General features: G+C 33.9%; 1 protein-coding gene and 1 long non-coding RNA gene across 2 annotated transcripts; one reads left to right on the top strand and one right to left on the bottom strand.

The window, feature by feature from the left end:
* Window positions 1-4,951: 4,951 nt before the first annotated feature.
* LOC123663246 lies at window positions 4,952-7,057 on the top strand. Its single transcript, XM_045597935.1, has 6 exons — window positions 4,952-5,144; window positions 5,675-5,746; window positions 5,832-5,909; window positions 5,999-6,076; window positions 6,154-6,230; window positions 6,895-7,057. Exons 1-6 carry the CDS (start codon window positions 5,088-5,090, stop codon window positions 7,055-7,057), a joined length of 525 nt encoding a protein of 174 aa, XP_045453891.1. The 5' UTR covers window positions 4,952-5,087.
* A 748-nt stretch (window positions 7,058-7,805) lies between these two features.
* Window positions 7,806-12,477, bottom strand: LOC123663449. The gene is made up of 3 exons (XR_006744657.1): window positions 12,114-12,477; window positions 11,807-11,893; window positions 7,806-7,916 (listed from the first exon to the last, which is right to left on the bottom strand). It is a non-coding gene; the product is annotated as an uncharacterized LOC123663449 (long non-coding RNA).
* Between the last annotated feature and the right edge of the window lie 664 nt (window positions 12,478-13,141).

The following is a 13,141-nucleotide window of genomic DNA, read 5'->3' as shown; positions in this document are numbered from 1 at the left end:
CCTAAAAATACTTAATACTTATATATATATATATATATATACTCGTATACTGATTTATAAAATATATACATACATTTATGTTGTCTTTGTTCTTACTTAGTATTTCAATAAATAAATTAAAGTTGAATTTGACAGCCCTAGTGTTTTTTCTCTATTCACCCCTTCTCTCGTGTCTTTTGACCCCAGTTTCCGGGTAAATAGAAACCACCCACTTTTTCTCAATTTACAAATAATGGACATAATTTCGCTAATTTTTGGGATTCATATTTGGCATATTACAACACGACTCACGATTTCACAATGTTTTATTAATAAGCTTCTATACAAGATATGTAAGAAAATCAGTGTTGAAGTTGAAAGTTGTGTCTATTCACCCCATTTTACGGTACACAGATTGGTAGTTTTCCAATTACACAGTATAATGTGACTTAGTGGCGCATAATGTCGAATTGTGCTAATGCTTACTTGTAATGTGAATTAGTTTTCAAGTGCACTAGCAGAATGCACTAAGTTTAGTATTGAAAAAAAAAAAATCATAGACAGCAACCTCGTCAATTTATTATAAAGTGGTATAAAAAAATAATTGGTTGAATATTAGTTACGGTTACTTTAAGTAATTTGGATTTTGATTAAAAAATGTTTCTGTTTTGAGTATTTTTTTAAATGAGTTCTAAAAGAATTATATACTTCTTAACATAGAGCTAGTAAAAAAAAAGTAGATAGTGCGCGGCCTTTGTTGTTACTGAAGCCACAAAAACTCGGCTTCTTCAAGTAAACCATGAAGCTTCTACCAGTATATAAGTGTATAATCTATGTGAAGCTTCTCTATGAAATACCTACCCCACCCCAGCCCGCAAAATAATGATATTTGTAATAAAAAAAATACTAATTGATAGATTTTGAATTGCTCAATTCAACTACGTTGTCCTTTTAAATTGCTCACCTCAAATTATATAATTAAAAATCAAAATTTAAAAAAAAAATCAAATATTTTCAAACTCCTATATCTTTCGATGTATACAATATTTTAAATTGCTCAAAGTGTTAAAAAACTGCTCAAGTTGCATTTATAATTGCTCAAGTATAGTTTGGAACAGATCTACTTCCCTTAATTTTTAAATAAATATAAATAGTTTGCACAAATAAAATATTGATATTTGTAAAAAAAAATACTAATCGATACATTTTCAATAGCTCAATTCGACTATGTTGTCCTTTTAAATTGCTCACCTCAAATTATTTGATTAAAAATCAAAAAATTCGTTGAAAAATATTCTTTTATCAATATTTTCAAACTCCTGTATCTTTTGATGTATACAATATTTTAAATTGCTCAACGTGTTAAAACCCTGCTGAAGTTGCATTTATAATTGCTCAAGTACAGATTTGAACAGCTCCACTTTCCTTAATTTTTAAATATATATAAATTGTTTGAACAAATAAAATAATGATATTTGTAAAAAAAATACTAATCGATACATTTTCAATAGCTCAATTCAACTACGTCATCCTTTTAAATTGCTCACCTCAAATTATTTAATTATAAATCAAAAAAGTCGTTGAAAAAATTCATTTATCAATATTTTCAAACTCCTATATCTTTTGATGTATACAATATTTTAAATTGCTCAACGTGTTAAAACCCTGCTGAAGTTACATTTATAATTGCTCAAATACAGTTTTGAACAACTCCGCTTTCCTTAATTTTTAAATAAATATAAATAGTTTGAACAAATTTATCGTTTATATCATAAGACAGGTGTACGCTGCGCGTGCGCATAGACAATGATGCGAAGCCAAAAAATTGCGGATATTCGTAATAAAAAAGATACTAATCGATAGATTTTCAATAGCTCAATTCAACTACGTTGTCCTTTTAAATTGCTCACCTCAAATTATTTGATTAAAAATCAAAAAAGTCGTTGAAAAAAATTCATTTATCAATATTTTTAAACTCCTGTATCTTTTGATGTATACAATATTTTAAATTGCTCAACGTGTTAAAACCCTGCTGAAGTTGCATTTATAATTGCTCAAGTACAGATTTGAACAGCTCTACTTTCCTTAATTTTTAAATAAATATATAAAGTTGGAACAAATTTAACGTTTATATCGATAAAGTGAACGCTGCAGATGCGCATAGATAATGATGGGAAGCCAAAAAAAATTGCAGATATTCGTAATTAAAAGATGCTAATCGTTCGATTTTTTTTTTTTTTTTTTTTTTATGTCACTAGGTCGGCAAACAAGCGTACGGCTCACCTGGTGGTAAGCGATTACCGTAGCTTATAGACACCTGCAATACCAGAAGCATCGCAAGCGCGTTGCCGACCCAATCCCCAATCCCCCCAGGAGCTCTGGTCACCTTACTCACCAACAGGAACACAATACTGCTTTAAAAACAGTATTATTTTGCTGTGATCTTCTGTAAGGTCGAGGTACTACCCCAGTCGGGCCGCTCCATATCTTGAGCAGAAAATTCCTGCTGTGCCCTACCTCAGTTAAAAAATAAAAAAGCGATTTTCAATAGCTCAATTCAACTACGTTGTCCTTTTAAATTGCTCACCTCAAATTATTTAATTACAAATCAAAAAAGCCGTTGAAAAATGTTCTTTTATCAATATTTTCAAACTCCTATATCTTTTGATGTATACAATATTTTAAATTGCTCAAAGTGTTAAAGAACTGCTCAAGTTGCATTTATAATTGCTCAAGTACATTTTGGAACAGCCCCACTTTACTTAATTTTTAAATAAATATAAATAGTTTGAACAAATTTAACGTTTATATCATAAGACAGGTGTACGAACAGGTGTAGTACAGTACAGGTGTGTAAAAATTAAGGAAAGTAGAGCTGTTCAAATCTGTACTTGAGCAATTATAAATGCAACTTCAGCAGGGTTTTAACACGTTGAGCAATTTAAAATATTGTATACATCAAAAGATACAGGAGTTTAAAAATATTGATAAATGAATTTTTTTCAACGACTTTTTTGATTTTTAATCAAATAATTTGAGGTGAGCAATTTAAAAGGACAACGTAGTTGAATTGAGCTATTGAAAATCTATCGATTAGTATCTTTTTTATTACGAATATCCGCAATTTTTTGGCTTCGCATCATTGTCTATGCGCACGCGCAGCGTACACCTGTCTTATGATATAAACGATAAATTTGTTCAAACTATTTATATTTATTTAAAAATTAAGGAAAGCGGAGTTGTTCAAAACTGTATTTGAGCAATTATAAATGCAACTTCAGCAGGGTTTTAACACGTTGAGCAATTTAAAATATTGTATATATCAAAAGATATAGGAGTTTGAAAATATTGATAAATGAATTTTTTCAACGACTTTTTTGATTTATAATTAAATAATTTGAGGTGAGCAATTTAAAAGGATAACGTAGTTGAATTGAGCTATTGAAAATGTATCGATTAGTATTTTTTTTACAAATATCATTATTTTATTTGTTCAAACAATTTATATATATTTAAAAATTAAGGAAAGTGGAGCTGTTCAAATCTGTATTTGAGCAATTATAAATGCAACTTCAGCAGGGTTTTAACACGTTGAGCAATTTAAAATATTGTATACATCAAAAGATATAGGAGTTTGAAAATATTGATAAATGAGTTTTTTTCAACGACTTTTTTGATTTTTAATTAAATAATTTGAAGTGAGCAATTTAAAAGGCCAACGTAGTTGAATTGAGCTATTGAAAATCGAACGATTAGCATCTTTTTATTACGAATATCCGCAATTTTTTTGGCTTCCCATCATTGTCTATGCGCATCTGCAGCGCTCATTATATCGATATAAACGTTAAATTTGTTCCAACTTTATATATTTATTTAAAAATTAAGGAAAGTGGAGCTGTTCAAATCTGTACTTGAGCAATTATAAATGCAACTTCAGCAGAGTTTTAACACGTTGAGCAATTTAAAATATTGTATACATCAAAAGATACAGGAGTTTGAAAATATTGATAAAAAAATATTTTTCAACGACTTTTTTAATTTATAATTAAATAATTTGAGGTGAGCAATTTAAAAGGACAACATAGTCGAATTGAGCTATTGAAAATGCATCGATTAGTATTTTTTTTTACAAATATCAATATTTTATTTGTGCAAACTATTTATATTTATTTAAAAATTAAGGGAAGTGGATCTGTTCCAAACTATACTTGAGCAATTATAAATGCAACTTGAGCAGTTTTTTAACACTTTGAGCAATTTAAAATATTGTATACATCGAAAGATATAGGAGTTTGAAAATATTTGATTTTTTTTTTTAAATTTTGATTTTTAATTATATAATTTGAGGTGAGCAATTTAAAAGGACAACGTAGTTGAATTGAGCAATTCAAAATCTATCAATTGGTATTTTTTTTATTACAAATATCATTATTTTGCGGGCTGGGGTGGGGTAGGTCTATGAAATAAACACACGCGTTCACGCACACATATACATCAAACTACGCTCATTGTCGTTAGTATGTCACGAGGTTTCGTACAATAACTTTGCATATAAAATGCCGTCTTGTGTAATTAAATGGTGCAAAAACAATACCAAAGTGAACAACAAGTCTGAAGGAATATCGTTTCACACGTAAGTATATATAAAACTTTAATTTATTGTTATTCCAAAATAATCAGAACTTATAATTTCAATGTCACGAAATGACGTACCAAGGGAGTGTTGCCAGTAGTTCTAATTTCCAATAGCCTAAAATCTGGGTAAGTCAATTGTACGCAATCAGAAAAATAATTAAGTAGAAAGTAGATATTATAATTGTTTTTTTTTCTCGTGTTAATTTATGTTACATAAATTGAAAATCAAAAAATTAAATAATAATTATATGAATCTTTAACTCTTTTGTTTTGTTTTAACTTTTTTAAATTTTTGAGTTAACTACCCATATTTTACTATCAAATGGTTTCATGGTTCTCATGGTTTTAGGTTTCCAACGAATATTTTAGTAAGAGATGAATGGGAAGCTGCTGTAAGACTGAGCCGAAATGAACCACAATGGCAGCCATCCTCATCTAGTGTGGTTTGTTCAGACCATTTTGATAAGGCTGACATGTACGATACAAAACGTGGACTTCGCAGAGTCCATAGAACAGGATATCCAAAAAAGGTATATTTAACCGACTTCAAATAAAGAGTTCACTCTTTTCTTCCTGTATAATTATGTTATATTAAAATTATATATGACGCCGCGTTGGCGCAATGGTCACAACACTGGTTTGTGGCTGTTGCACTGGCGGTTGCGGGTTCGATCCCCACACATGACAAACATTTGTATTGGCCATAGAGATGTTTGCCGTGTTTGTGCAGTCCTTGTGGGTCTCCTCATCGTGCCTCGGAGAACACGTTAAGCCGTTGGTCCCGGTTGTTATCATGTACACCTGCGATTGCTATGATCGTTACTCATAGTAGGGAATATATCCGCCAACCCGCATTGGAGCAGCGTGGTAGATTAAGCTCTGATCCTTCTCCTACAATGGGGAAATAGGTCTGTGCCCAGCAGTGGGATATTGCAGGCTGAAATTATATAAGTTGCGGTTTTCTTTCTATATCTTTCCTTATTAGTAACCTTAATTTATTAATAACCTTATTAGGTATCTAATTGTTTACATGTATTTAGATACATTTTTTTTATTACAGAAATTATTTCCGCATTCCGATAAGGTTGTCAGTGATGTATTGTTGCCAAATATACCATCTCCAATTGTTCCTGTGAGTATATAACAATTAGGCGCATATTGTTTTCGATAAAATTAACCACTCCATGTATTCGTAACGAATATTGTATTTTTTGTAGGACTTACCAGTCTTGCCTAGTGTTGTCCTCGACAGCAAGCACGCAGTTTTACCAAGTACATCTTCTACAGCCGTTCTCGTAAGTACTACACAATGCAGACTTACGTAAACTTTTTATGTCAAATGTAGTGTTCTTGGTCATCAATACGAATATTGTATTTATTGTAGGACTTACCAGTCTCGCCTAGTGTTGTCCTCGACAGCAACAACGCTGTCTTACCGAGTACATCTTCTACAGCCATTCTCGTAAGTACTAGTGCAAACTTACGTATACATTTTTTTTATTAATTAAAAATACTTTTATGTTGTATTTTTTGTTCTAGGATCTACCGGATGAGTCTAAATCAGACTTAAACCAATATTTAATATTTGATACACATAAACATAAGCTAAAAGAAAAGTTAAAAAAACAGGACCTTTCTTTAAAAAAAAAAGTAAAAAAAATTAAAGTATTACAGCAAAGAGTCAGGCGTCTTAAAAACAGGAACTTGTCCCTCAAAAAAATCATCAATAACTTAAAAACGCATAATTTCATCGAACCAGATTAATGTAATTCACTAAAGCAAAATATGGCTACAAAAGATTTATTTAACAATTTGACTCGAAAAAAGAAACAAAAAAGAGCATTAAATATACACCGGCACTTAAGAAATTTTGTTTAACACTAAACTATTACTCTCCAAAGGCTAGACCAGACATGACAGAGAGACATGTATTAGACATGCGTTTAATACATGTCTCCCGCATCCAAGCACGTTGTGTAGATGGCATGGATGCATTAATAGCAAACCGGGGTTCACAGAAGAATCATTCCAGGCCCTAAAAGCCAAATCCCAAGTCAGTGAACATCACTAATAATAATATGTTCTTTGGTGTTCGATGAAATGGCTATTAGAGCATAAAAAATCTGGGACGGTAAAAAGTACATAGGTTTGGTGGACATGGGAACAGGAGTAGATGCTCTTTTAGCTACCCAAGCATTAGTTTTTCTTTTGGTACGAATAACGCGTAACTTTAAAATCCCTTTAGGCTACTTTTTGATTGACAGTATATCCTTGGAACAGAAAGCAAACCTTATCAAACTGTCTTCTCAAATGTTCTGAAGTTAATGTAGATGTCGTTTCAATAACATATGACGGACATTCTACCAATTTTACAGACATTGAGTTACTTGGGTGCAAATTTGCAGATCTAGCAGATGTCAAAACGAATTTAAACATCCTGTAAATGACTCTCAGGTCGCTTGATTTATAGATCTCATCAAATTGGTAAGAAACCAATTTGAATTAAAAAGAATTTATGGATGAAAATAATAATACTATAGCATGGAAATACTTGGTACAGTTAAATGAAATACAAATCGAGACAGGGATTCACTTAGGTGATAAGTTGACGAAACGACACATTAATTTTCAAAACCAAATTATGAAGGTTAAACTTGCTACACAGTTACTTAGTAGGTGTGGTAACACTGTTAGTAACCACGTCAGAACCAAAGAGTAAAATAACTTGCTTATACAAAAGAGTGCCCTCTTGCAGGTTTTATTGTTAACTGTAAACACTAGCGCTCTCTAAAAAATGATTCCGTCAATTATAAATGTATATATACATATATATATAATGTTCATATTAAGCATTCGTATTGGTATTACTCACTTTTTTAAATATTCATAAAAAACGCATATTTCAAAATGTTATAAAGCAGAATTTTACGAATACAGTAAAATAATAGTACCTATAAAACAATATAATTGGACATTATTGATTTTAATATACGTTTTCTATGAATATGTACACAAAATGAGTAACAAAAGAAAATTGCTAATAATTTATAAAAATTGTAATTAGATTTCCAAAAATACGTAACTATTATATTCTTTGAAATAAATATTGTTTGTTAACTAGTAAAATATAATGTATCTGTAAATATATTAATATTCAATAGGGGAAAAGTGGTAGTTAATAAAACACTTCAGTTTGTTTATTTTTTATTTTTATAAAGGTTATGTTTTTCATGATATAATTTCGCAGTAAGTTTGGTTTCATCCTGACCGTCATATGTAATCCTCATAACAGGTTGCATAGACTGAAATGAAAGAATATTCTTTATCAATAATGACAGTATTTAATGTTAAAAATATTACTCTTTTCAGAATAGTTATTAAAACATAGGTACTTAGAAATATATTTTCTACTGGTACTAGTAGTTGCCCACAGCTTCATTACAATAATTTATGACTGTTTGTACCACATTTATGGTTCACCTTAAGTGCGTTTCATACAGACTCGCATAAGCCCTAAAGGGGCCTACTCAAAGCACTGCCTGCAGGGCCCTGCTTGCAGTGCCACTGCCGATCGTATTGTATGTATGCATGCAGGGCCGATATTTTAATTGTTCACCCTGTCGCAGGGCCGCAGTGTCGTTCTGCCAGCCCGACACACGATCTCCCCACTCCGTAAACTGCAATCAGGGACATGTGTAGCTCGGTCGGGCCGATTTAGACCACCATTTTGTTTACGTCGGTACATTGCGACGTTTGTCTACTCTATTTGACCTGGGGTTTGTCTTGTCAGTGGTTGTCATTTAGCAATTAATCAGTTAGTTGGTGGTTAGTTGGTTTGGTTTTATTATATTATTTGTTTGGCTCTGTTTTCTTCAAGAAAAATGAGCCAGCGAGAAAAAGATGTGTGGAGGGACGTAATCTAATTGTATAGGGATTTGCCATGTCTTTGGAAAACTAACCACGATCATTATCATAACAAAGATATGCGGTCGCAGGCTATGTGGCTTTTACATGAAAAATATAAAACTTTTTTACACCAGTGCTTCCTTTTTTTCTTTTGAACGCTACAAGTACTCAATACAGTCAAACCCAATGCTATTTTTTGGTGTTTGAATAATGTAGGAGCCATTTATAAAAACTGACGAATTTAGGCAAGGACAAAGAGAACACAAGTGAACACGACAACGTATGCCGCGTAAATGATTTGCAGTGCTTTGTGGAGCAACATCCTCTGCGGCAGTAACTGCAAGCAGGCCCTGCAGGCAGTGCTTTGAGTAGGCCCTTTAAGACTACCGTAAACCAGTCCTGTCACATAATCCTTTCATAAGGTACGTCTACTAACTATAAACTACCTCTGTGCCTAATTTCAAGTTTGTAATAATATATATTTATAATAGTAAATAATGCTACATGTTTTAAAGGACCGAGAACCAGCATATTCTTTACATGATATCTATAATCTATAATCTATATCTATAATCTATAATATATATAAAAGCGAAAGGTCACTCACTCATCACGAAATCTCTGAAACTATAACACCTACAAACTTGAAATTTGGCAGGTAGGCTCCTTATAAGACGTAGGCATCCGCTAAGAACGGATTTTACGAAACTCGACCCCTAAAGGGGGTAAAACGGGGGTTGGAAGTTTGTATGAAAGTCATATGTTTTTGAAGTAAGAGACTTGAAATTTAAAATGTGAGCTGTATAGATGGTGAAAATGTGTCCAAATAATGCATCTTTAGAAATCAACTCTTTTTTGGGGTTAAAACGGGGGATCGTAGGTTGATTCACTGGTCACGAAATCTTCGAAACTATAACACCTACAAACTTGAAATTTAGCAGACAGGTTCCTTATAGGGCGTAAACTATTGCTAACAATGGATTTTACGAAATTCAACCCCTAAGGGGGTAAAACGAGGGTTGAAAGTTTGTATGAAAGTCCTATGTTTTAGAAGTAAGAGACTTGAAATTTAAAATGTATGCTCTATAGATGATGGAAAGGTGTCCAAATAATATATCTTTAGAAATCAACTCCCTTTTGGGGTTTAAACGGGGGATGGTAGGTTGACCCACTCATCACGAAACCTCCGAAACTATAACAGCTATAAACTTGAAATTTAGCAGGTAGGTTCCATATAGGGCGTAAACATTTGCTAAGAACTGATTTTACGAAACTCGACCCCTAAGGGGATAAAACGGGGGTTGGAAGTTTGTATGAAAGTCCTATGTTTTTGAAGTAAGATACTTGAAATTTAAAATATTTGGTCTATAGATGGTGAGAAGGTGTCCAAATAATGTATCTTTAGAAATCAACTCCCTTTTGGGGTTAAAACGGGGGATGGTACGTTGACCCACTCATCACGAAATCTCCGAAACTATAACACCTACATACTTGAAATTTGGCAAGTAGGTTTTGTATAGGACGTAAAAGATAAAACGGGGGTCGGAAGTTTGTATGAAAGGCCTATGTTTTTAAAGTAAGAGACGAAATTTAAAATGTATGCTCTATAGATGGTGAAAAGGAGTCCAAATAATGCATCGTAATCTATATATATAAATGAGAAAGGTCACTGACTCACTCATCACGAGAACTCAAAAACCTCTGGATGGTCCATCCATCCAGGATGGACAAAGATGAAATTTAGCAGGGAGGTAGATTATAGTTAGAAAACGTCCGCTAAGAACGGATTTTTTGATATTCCACTGCTAAGGGCGTTTGACAGCAGTTGGATGGTTATCCCGCCGCCGGTCGGCTTTTTAAGTTCCAAGGTGGTAGCGGAACTGTGTTATCTCTTAGTCGCCTCTTACGATACCCACGGGAAGATAGGGGGCGGCTATATATTTTATTGCCGTAACAACACAGATATTTTGTCCAAATGAAAGTCCAGTAATAAAATAAAAAATAAATAAAACAACTACCGCAGATTAGCTGGAAGAGACTTCTTCTAGAGTTATCGCTACCGGCTTTCTACATATAAATTATATAATGTGTATAACGCCTGACTGAGCGCAGTAGTCAGTGGTCATCGTCCGGGCTACATGTGACGCACGTTAGCAATAGTTTTCATTCATTAGTTTTGATTCATTGTATATTGGAAAATTACTAAAATCGGAAACATCGACATTTTTTTTATTGTCCGCTTAACTTAAACACGCCAATACGCCAACACGCCAACATGCCAAAACTCCAACACGCCAACATGCCAACACTCCAACATGCCAACACGTCAACACGCCAATACGCCAACACCCCAACATGCCAATACGCCAATGCACCAACACGCCAACACGCCAATACGACAACACGCCAATACGCCAATACGCCAACACGCCAATGTGCCAATACGCCAACACGCCAACAGTCCAACACGCCAACATGCCAACACGCTAATATGCTAACACGCCAATGCGCCAACACGCCAACAGTCCAACACGCCAACATGCCAACACGCCAATACGCCAACACGCCAATACGCCAATTCGCCAACACGCAACACGCCAATGTGCCAATACGCCAACACGCCAATACGCCAACACGCCAACATGTCAAAACGCCAACACGCCAATACGCCAATCCGGCAACACGCCAATACGCCAACACGCCAATATGCCAACACGCCAACACGCCAACAGTCCAACACGCCAACATGCCAACATGCCAACACGCCAATATGCTAACACGCCAATGCGCCAACAGTCCAACACGCCAACATGCCAACACGCCAATACGCCAACACGCCAATACGCCAACACGCCAACACGCCAATGTGCCAATACGCCAACACGCCAATACGCCAAAACGCCAACACGCCAATACGCCAACATGTCAAAACGCCAACACGCCAATGCGCCAACACGTCAACACTCCAACAAGTCAACACTCCAACACGCCAATACGCCAACACGCCAATGCGCCAACGTGCTAACGCGCCAATGCGCCAACACGACAGGACGCCAACAAAAATAACAAACCTGTTTAATAACGAATCGTTATTTATGATATTATATCTGTCTCGGTCCGGAAGAAGCCACTTCGCCATCTAAGGACATCGTGGCAAGTTTGCCGGGAAAACTTTTTGAGTCACTGATTTAAACGCGGGCGAAGCCGCGGGCACACCTAGTATATATATATATATATATATATATATATATATATAAAGTATATACTTTTTTAAAATAAAATTTACCTGTGAAAGAAGTTGAAGGCCCAGTAGATAAGCTTTCAGAAACAGAGCTTATATTTGTTTCTTGTTGTGTAATAGCAGGAATCCTACCTGAAAAACAGTAACATTTATAAATGTAGGTTTTATTCTGTTGTATTATAATGGTATTCATTAATGTACAAACATACAGCAATATTTTTTTAAATTTTATGGTACCATCTAGACATATATTTCTTTTAATACATACACAGAGGCAATAAAAAATGTAACTTACTAGGTAAATGTACTATGATTTTTTTTTTATGATTACTATGATTTCGTTTGAACTTACCAGAAGGTTCACATCCTAATACACAACGTCTCGGCATCTTGATATACTGCTAGCACAAAACAACACGAGAATATTATAGGGTCCTTTTCGCAAAACAAACACATTCTTTTATTAACGTCTTTTGGAACTTAAAATACTATACCGGCCGGTAATATATATTTCGAATCGGGGGCGAAGTCCTAGTAGTTTTACGGAGGAATACGAAGCTCAACTCAACGCAAAAACTAGAAATCACAACCAAAAAGCAACAAAATTGAACGAAAACAAATAATCAAGATTACACGCAATGAGTTTTCGCCATTTTGTAAAAATTAAATTCATAGGCATTTGATTTTGATTTAAATTATTATCTGTGCACATTTTATCGGAATCATAAAACAGATGGCACCACTTCATATGAAAATGAAGGTTACTATGTAAGTGTCCACCCCCTGGTCAGAACCTAAAAATAGAATTAAGGACTTGCTGGGGTTGGATGGTTGTGTTAAATTAAACTTAGGTAAAAGAATAAATGATCTTGCAGTTGATAATCAAAAGAAAATGGAAATTTTGAAGAGAAATGAAGACATATTTCATGGAACTGGCCTAATAAAAAATTATGAGTGTCACATTAAAGTGGATAAATCTGTAACACCGGTCCTACCTACCTTTAGCTATTAAGGACAGATTGAAAGAAAAGTTGGATCTTTTGGAAAGAGAATAAATTATTGAAAAAATGGATGTCCGGTGACATGGCTCAGCAATCTTGTAGTCATCGAAAAATTAGATGGAGGTCTTCGAGTATGTTTGGACCCAACTGATCTGAACAAAGCCATCATTAAAACACCTGCGTTAATACCTACCTTGCAAGAAGTAACTTCTCAATTAGCACGTAAATGTTATTTTTCTTTACTTGATCTTAAGGAGGGATTTTATAATATTAAACTGGATGAAGTATCTAACTTGTGCGCATTTTCAACACCTTTCGGGTGCTATAAGTTCCTCAGACTCAGATTGTATGATATAAAAAAACTAAAAAAAATATGTGT

The sequence above is a fragment of the Melitaea cinxia genome, chromosome 20, assembly GCF_905220565.1.
Source record: "Melitaea cinxia chromosome 20, ilMelCinx1.1, whole genome shotgun sequence".
Taxonomy (NCBI): domain Eukaryota; kingdom Metazoa; phylum Arthropoda; class Insecta; order Lepidoptera; family Nymphalidae; genus Melitaea; species Melitaea cinxia.
Note: the sequence above shows the minus strand (reverse complement) of the source record. Positions and strands in the feature narration are given on the sequence as shown.

What these genes read in the sequence shown, in the direction of transcription:
- LOC123663246 (XM_045597935.1), top strand. Translation starts at nt 5,088, where the DNA reads ATGTACGATACAAAACGTGGACTTCGCAGAGTCCATAGAACAGGATAT. An exon ending in TACCATCTCCAATTGTTCCT is followed by an intron (nt 5,747 to 5,831) that starts GTGAGTATATAA and finishes TATTTTTTGTAG; the next exon opens with GACTTACCAGTCTTGCCTAG. An exon ending in CATCTTCTACAGCCGTTCTC is followed by an intron (nt 5,910 to 5,998) that starts GTAAGTACTACA and finishes TATTTATTGTAG; the next exon opens with GACTTACCAGTCTCGCCTAG.